We start from the raw sequence: 8,022 nt of genomic DNA on the forward strand, positions 1-8,022 counted from the left end.
ACTGAGTGTTCGGGCTAGGAGTCCTTTTAAAGCCCTAATTAGTTATGACCAACAGGTGGCACTGTAGGGCTCCCCCGGAAGCTGCACACCTGTTGGTCATAACTAATTAGGGCTTTAAAAGGACTCCTAGCCCGAACACTCAGTGTCGGGTCATTGTTGCTTCTTGCTACTGTCATGTGTGTTGCTGTTTGATCTTAGTTTCTGTCATGTTTAGTTCATTATGTTTTAGCTTTAGTCATAGTTTTTGTTTGATACTTTGGACTTTGTTTTGGATTTAGTTTTCTTTGTGCAGCTTCCGGGGGAGCCCTACAGTGCCACCTGTTGGTCCCTAAACCGAGTCATGACAGCAAGAAGGAGAGATACCGACGCTCGTTCCTACCAACTGCTGTCAGGCTGCTGAATAAAAATAACAACAATAATAATAATAATTAAATGATGTGAAAAACAATTGTAAATAGCACTGCGATTTATCCATTTTGTATTTATATTGCACTTAATTGAACGGTGTTTGTTTTTTCTTCTTCTTTCTGCCTACATTCTTGCTGCTGGAGGCTGTAAATTTCCCCAGTGTGGGACAAATAAAGGATATCTTATCTTATCTTATAATTTGCTTCGCGTGGCCACTTCTAATACGGAGTCGACGAACTCAAATATAGTTATCTTTATAAATGTAATCTAAATGCTGTCTATGATAATGCAGTTGTCGCTAAGGACGCCATTCAAAATGGGATCGGCAGTGCTATGCGAACATATGGAGCATTGTAAGGACTGTCTGTAGGGCAGTGGTTCTTAAGAGGTCCCGAACCCAACCAATTCATATGCACGTTCACTGAACCCTTCATTGGTTAAAAATAAAAATGTGTTGTTGTTTTTTACAAATCCAAGACATTAAAAAACACATTAATTAAAAACAGAAAAAAGTCAATAACATTACAATGCATAATTCTAGTTTTTTTTTTTTAATTGTACAACGGACTATCACAACAGTCACACGGCGCACTCCTGAGCGAACTAAATTTCCTGCAGCACTGATTGGACAAGCAATATAATGTGATCATCTGCAGCCAGCGATGGCCAAGCGGGCGTGTCATAACTATTTGATATCTTGAGTCTGGTGTGTCTTGCCCTCCATGGCAGAGGCTCCGTCGAACCCCTGAGAACCCAGGTTAAGAAACCACTGCTGTCGGGTAGTAATTGTTCCACGCCACCACCACATGCATTTCATGTGCCCCTTTCAGGCTGGGCTCTGGTGACGGGTCTGGTTATGATTGTATTATTGTATATATGTTTAATGCTATGTGTTCTGTTGTGTTATTGTTATTTTATGCCAAACGTCCCGTAGAGCGCTTTGTTCCAGCTGCAGCTGTCATTAAAGTGCTATATAAATAATGGCGTATTGTATTGTAATTTATCGTCATAATAGTTGGCCTATTCATGATCGACTCACTGCCATCTGGCTACTTATGAAAGCCCAGTCCATCGCGGTCCCTCCCACCAGTGGGCATGATCACGAAGGATTGGTGTGCTTCTGGTTGCACGTTTCATTTTACTCGTGAATTTGGTCTACGAGCTCCCGCGAACAACACAAGAGGACGCGGCAGCTATTTTTTGTTCTGTCCTACTCCTCAAAATACTTTTGATGTGCACCAGTGACGCCCGGATTTAAAGTCGGCCAAGTGGGAATATGAGAGCCGGTTAGTTTAAGCTGTAAACAGGTGGCCGACAATACCGATCATGCAGCATCCTTTGGACATTGGGGCGCTTTACTGTCCTGCGGAAATTCAGCCCGATCACGGGACCCATCGCTACCGGAGTTTCATGATTGAAGAGATCCTCACCGATCACCATCCTGAACACAAAGTTGGGGCTCCGACTCGAGAGCTCCTTAAATTCGGAGTACACGCGCTCCTCTCCACTCGTGCATTCCGTAACCAACTGGGTAAGAACAAACTTCGAAGACCGATTTGAAATATGAAAGGAGCCCAACACAGCGGTTCCGAGTGTTTTCATTTTAAAACACATCCCCCACCCAACCCATTGTGAAATTTATATGGAAAAGCATTTTGAAACAAAAACGTGTAGTCCCCCCCCCCCCCCCACGCGACGTCGTGTAGTCTAGACAAAACAGTAAAATATGCGAAACTGAGGTAAACTACGAATATCACGTATCGACAACAGTTTTAATCTGTGCCCAGTGGACATGAAATGCTTTGTTATTTTTCGATAATTGAACCAAAGTCTGTTAGTTGTAGACATTTGATCAACACTGTGTTGTTAAAATATAATTGCTAATATAAATAACCGAATAACTGAATTGGATTGATTTTATTCCTTATGACAAGACTTTAATCGGACATAATATAATCTATATTAGTAAAACATACTGCATTTATTACATTGAACCTATATTTCAGTCAAAAGATAAAAAAAATTCCAACTCGGAGCAACAGATGTGTACAAATTGACTCAGATATGAGAGCACATCACGGATCCAACGAGAGTTCCGTTTATAAATATTTGGATTTATAATTATGTCGGCGCTATTCACAAGTGGTTCTCACCCTTTTTGCAATGATGTTCCGTGTACCCACTGTGAATTTTTTGTATCCTTCAACAGCACAACGCATATTTGGAAGACAAAACAAAAGACTTGCAAACAAAGTGCTGTGCCAACACTGTATGATTTATTCAATTTGAGACTTCATTTGTAGTGGTACCTCTAGAACTATATGAACATAACCAAACGAAATAACTAAAAACAAAAACAGAAATAATTAATTCTAACCGCTCGGATGTGTGTATGGATAAATAAAGATAAATATAAAAATAATTTCCCCCAACGTTGGGATCACAGTATAGATCAGTTATCAAAATAAATAATTGACTTATTTTTACAGAAAAGCGGAAACTGCAAAAAATAATCTTAAAATGTCGATTGCATAAATTATTGTCAATAACCAATTGTCAATACTGAATATGTAATTGGTGCACCAAACGGAGTGTTTTTGCATTAAGTGAAGCATATTTGTGCTTCACTTGGTTTTTTTTTTTTGGTAATTTTTGGTGGCAGGGAGACAATTGGGGTGATCAAGCTCTACTTTTTAAATATATTTTAAAATTTCACGTGCCCCCATTTGGGAACCAGCGGTTTAATATAAACATGATAAAAGCGCAAAACAAACAAACAAACAAATAAAAAAACGCTGAAGACACTCTGGTTTGGTTCGTTTGGAGCCCATAAGACCACAACGATGTGATGACATACAATACTAAAGAACGTCAAATGAAAACAAACAAACATCATAGCCCATGTTTATATGTAACCATTCTCTTCTTAAAGCGTTAAAGGCTGACCAGACTAACCTTGTGAAGTTCCCCTTATCCCCGCTGCCCTGCACACTGAGCTCCCCGTTCGGCTCGCCACTACTATCGGCGGCCGCAAACCTTCATGTCGGCGTGCCATCGCACCACCTGCCTCTTGACCCTCACCTCCGGGGAAAATTGGACCATGGATCTGACGGAACCGGCAAAAGCAAGAAGGGCCGCCGAAGTCGAACCGTGTTTACCGAATTACAGTTAATGGGACTAGAAAAACGCTTCGAGAAGCAGAAATATCTGTCCACCCCTGATAGGTGAGTGGCGAGAGCGAACAAAAGCTACGATTGAACCGGGGCGGGAATAACTTGGTGTTTTCGCGGTTAGCTCTGGAGACCTCTGAAAATGCTCATTTTATCGAAATGTCTCATCCGTTACAGAATAGACCTCGCGGAGTCTTTGGGTCTCAGTCAACTCCAAGTCAAAACGTGGTACCAGAACAGAAGGATGAAATGGAAGAAAATTGTAAGTTAAACACATAATTACCTTTAACGTGATATGTAATGCAAAACACCTGTGTGTCAGCATAAACAACAGTGAACAAAAGTCTTTTTCACCTTAAGATTTTTTGCCCTCTAGCTGGGAGTCCAAACCTTTTCTTCCAGGGGCACATACAGAAAATATTCACGACACAACGGACCGCTGACATTTTTCAACTTTAATTTATTTAACCAAGAGTAGGTATATGTTGAGGAATTATATTGTTATGTACAGTTTAAAAAACTGTTATACGACAAAGCAAGAAACAAAAGTAAAATATTTTCCTGAATCTATCTAGCTAACCTTTATTCATAGAGTGGCTATGATAGTTCATATTTTAGTTGGAAATGGTTTCTTTGGATGTATTTCTAAATCTAGAAAAACTCTAATACAAGTGTGGGGACTTTGTCCTTTCTCCTGCCTTGCCAACTAGCATTTATGTACAATGCAGGCAAATGACACGGGACGTTAATTCTGGAATATGCCGCGGCCCGCTAAAAACGGACAATTCAATAATCAGTATTATAGACCCCCCACCCCCCATACACACACACACACTCATGCACACACACTTTCCATATGTAGTAATAATTCTGGACCGTTCGCAAAAGTGGGGAAAGTAGAGCATGCAGGCTTTATTTTGTCACGTTATTATGATTATGTTACGCTTATGTAATGCTTTTTGGGATCGACCTGCTAGCAGAGAATGTATTTTTTTTTGTTTTCTTTTTAACTTTTTCGAATGGTCCTGCGAAAAACTCAAGGCAAACAGAAAAATTGGCCGTTTTCAAAACGTATCGTTCAGTTGAAGGTCACAGATGAGTCCTATTCATCGTTTTATTTTTAGTTTGAATTGCGATCACTACAGATTTGAATAAGAAAATATTGAATTTTACGGCCAAGTTGAAAATTATTATATATTGTGTATATATAATTCAACAGAAATATGCTGAAAGTACTAATAATGCCTCTGTTATACATTGTGAGAATTCAAACTTGAATTTCCTGTCTGTTGAATCTGAACTTTTCCTGCGAATTTGGGAATTTCAGGTGCTGCAAGGGGGAGGTCTGGAGTCACCAACTAAACCAAAAGGCCGTCCAAAGAAGAATTCGATTCCGAGCAATGAGCAACTCTCTGCAACTCTGCCCAAAAAATCAAATTCCGCCACCGAACGCCAGGCGGAATGCTCGAGCTCTCATTCCAAGAACACTCAGTCGGAAGGACTTCATTGATTCGTTCGAGCCCAGCGACACAAACTCAGAATTCGAATGCTGTGGTAAAGATGAGCAGTGGTTCTCTTGAAGCTGGAGTTTTGGTGCCTTCTTTTTCAACAAAAATCTCAGGATAACCTGAGTTGTACAACATATACTCCAGCAAAATGTATATATTGTAAGGATTGCTGCCTTGCATCGTTTCCTCTGATGCACTTGTGACTAATTGAGTGGACGAAAACGTTTGCAGTATGTCTATCATCTGTGCTTAGTGTATTTCATCTGTGTATGTCATGAATAATTAATAAATATATTTTCACTAATATCATACATCCACTATTTTCTATGCCGCTTATCTTCACTGGGTCGCGGGGGAACTGCAGGAGTTTATAGTGCCGGCTGACTTTGGGCGAGATGCGAGGCACGGGACTGCTCGCCTGTCAATAGCATGACACATACAACAAAACAGTCGTAATCAGATTTACACAAGGATAATTTAGAGTCTTAAATTGACCTAAGAAACATTTTTTTTAGGAGGCGGGGTTTGGTGGGGGATGAGGCAGTACCCCGTGATGCAAACTCCGCAAACTCTCATTTTATCAATGACTGGCTTTGCAATTTTCCGATGCAAAGTATTGTTTTTACGTGTCGCATCGATTCACGCGTTGGTTCGGACAAGAGTGTAAAATGAACATTATGTATACACATTCGTGACAACGCTTAAATCGAGAAAAAAAATCCGACTGTGTAATAGTCATCAGTATATCGTAAAAGTTATGCGCCGGAGAATGGGCCACGGATTTCGCAATCACGTTAACGAGTGGAATGATGGGCCCTTAAATTATTTTTTTTCTGAGGAGAAAATAAAAAGTAAATAACATATCACAAATTCATATATATATACCTGTATATATATATACTGTATATATATCAAACACACATTCAAAAACTAAATACAGACAACGTCAATCTAATTAAATTCGGGACGCGTGAGCTATAATTAATCCCATATTGTTTACATTGGAGTTTGTTTGTGATTTAATGTTACCTATTTTACAAATTCTTTTCACTCATTACTTGCAGCCAAAGTTGGCATTATTACCTTGCAGATGCTTTGTGAACAGCGAAACCGTGAGCATGATTGCGGCTGGGGTTGTCTATCGATGGGTCGTTAGATGGATTTGTGGAATTTCAGTGTTCGCTGGTTTGTAGTTTCTCATTTCATTCATTCTTCAGCGTCGTATTGCGAATAGCTTTCAATGAACACACTTTAGAAGTACAGATACTTGTGTTTAAAAAAACAAAAAACAAAAGTAGAACTGTACTGATTCAACCAGTTCCAGAGTGTGATTCCTATACACAAATTTCTGGTCTCATTTTCATATTTTCAGCACGTGACTTTCATGATTCAGATCCACAATAATACTCGAAAATCCTGTGAGAAGCAGTAATTTAAAACATATTTTACATTGTATTGTTGTGGTTTTCTAGCGAGTATGTAGGTTAATGTTTAAACATTTGCAAAAACATATTCTAAACGTTTTATTCCCAGTAGAATTTAGTAGATTTTATTCAACGTTTTCAGCTAGGCTTCATTAGCCTTTATTCAAGGTTTTATTGTAATTAATAGCCATTGTGTTGAACTATTTTGTATTTAATGAAAATCATATGTCATATGATCATAGTGAAAAAAAAAAGAAAATAGAGAGACTGCAAAGTTTAAACAGATTTTTATTCAAACAGGACACCCACTTTGTCTGACTCTTCAAATGATAAATAATGAAAAATAACATGATAAACTTGAAACTTTAAAAACATGAAAAGGCATTCTTTGGAATAAAAAAGTGAAACTATCACATTGAACAAAAATGAACATGAGGGAAAAAAGCCTGCTACAATGACCACAAAAAAGTAACAGTAAATTCATACAAAAAACACAGTATTACACTCACAACATTTTACAACAGTTACAAAAACAAGGGGCATACTAGAGCTGAGAGCAGCTATGAATGGTCCTCGTAGTTTAGGCCACTTGGAGTACTGGCATGTTGGGATTTTGGCTCAATGCCATACTGACACATTGGAATTTTATTTGTTATGATTATTTAAATAACAAATAAACGTAACTGACACAGAACGGGGGCTGCTGCTTTAAATATTTGTCAGATGTGCTCGTAAACCTCTGATATATATTATATACCTGTATATATATGTATATATATATATTAATGTGTGTGAAAATGTTCATGTTTTCATGCATGTTTAGACCAGCATAATTTTTAATGTAAACCTGTGCATCGCCCCGTGAACAACATTCAGCCAAATGAAAATCTTTGAATTTACGTTTCATGTAGAACATCGTTAGCTTGATCACATATACCGGTAGTTTTAAGACAAACGGATAAAATATTTTGGAGTTCTTTAAAATGTGACCTCTATAAAAGGCAAAAAATGGGGCCATATTGGCAAGAAAATGGTGGACTTCCTGTTAGGTTAAGGGGCCAGTTTAGCACATGGCTCCAAGAGACTTTTGGTCCATCATGGGCTCGCCTCTTACATATATGGCTCCATGTTTTCATAGATCTAGATTTCAAGTACAACCGGATCTGCTCTGTTCAAACATTCTGGCGTTGCTATTGAATCGTTAAAACAATACACGAATTTTAAAAAACCTTATTTAGTCAGACATTTTGTGTGTGTAAAGTTTCCAATGTGTAGGGGCCCCTTGGATGTTTTAATGAGGATGCAGAAATTTCAAATGGGTGTCAATAATCTATCTCTCAGCATAACACAGTTTAGTTACATAACAGTTACTAGATCCAAAAAGAATGAAGAGATACGAAATGGTTCTCATGACGTTCAGACAATGTATCACATTCATCTTTCAAATGAAACAATACATTCTGATTGTTTACACAAAAAATGTAATATTTTGATCTAATAACATGGAGTTTC

At 38.3% G+C, this 8,022-nt stretch overlaps 1 protein-coding gene across 1 annotated transcript; it reads left to right on the forward strand.

The window, feature by feature from the left end:
- The first annotated feature begins 1,572 nt into the window (after positions 1-1,572).
- On the forward strand, positions 1,573-5,392 carry barx1 (BARX homeobox 1). The gene is made up of 4 exons (XM_086118057.1): positions 1,573-1,939; positions 3,341-3,632; positions 3,756-3,840; positions 4,906-5,392. The coding sequence occupies exons 1-4, from the start codon at positions 1,735-1,737 to the stop codon at positions 5,086-5,088; spliced, it is 765 nt and encodes a 254-aa protein (XP_085974183.1). The 5' UTR covers positions 1,573-1,734; the 3' UTR covers positions 5,089-5,392.
- Positions 5,393-8,022: the final 2,630 nt, after the last annotated feature.

Source organism: Hippocampus guttulatus, chromosome 8 (assembly GCF_054856545.1).
Source record: "Hippocampus guttulatus isolate MCC_2025c chromosome 8, RoL_Hgut_1.0, whole genome shotgun sequence".
In the NCBI taxonomy this organism is placed as follows: Eukaryota; Metazoa; Chordata; class Actinopteri; order Syngnathiformes; family Syngnathidae; genus Hippocampus; species Hippocampus guttulatus.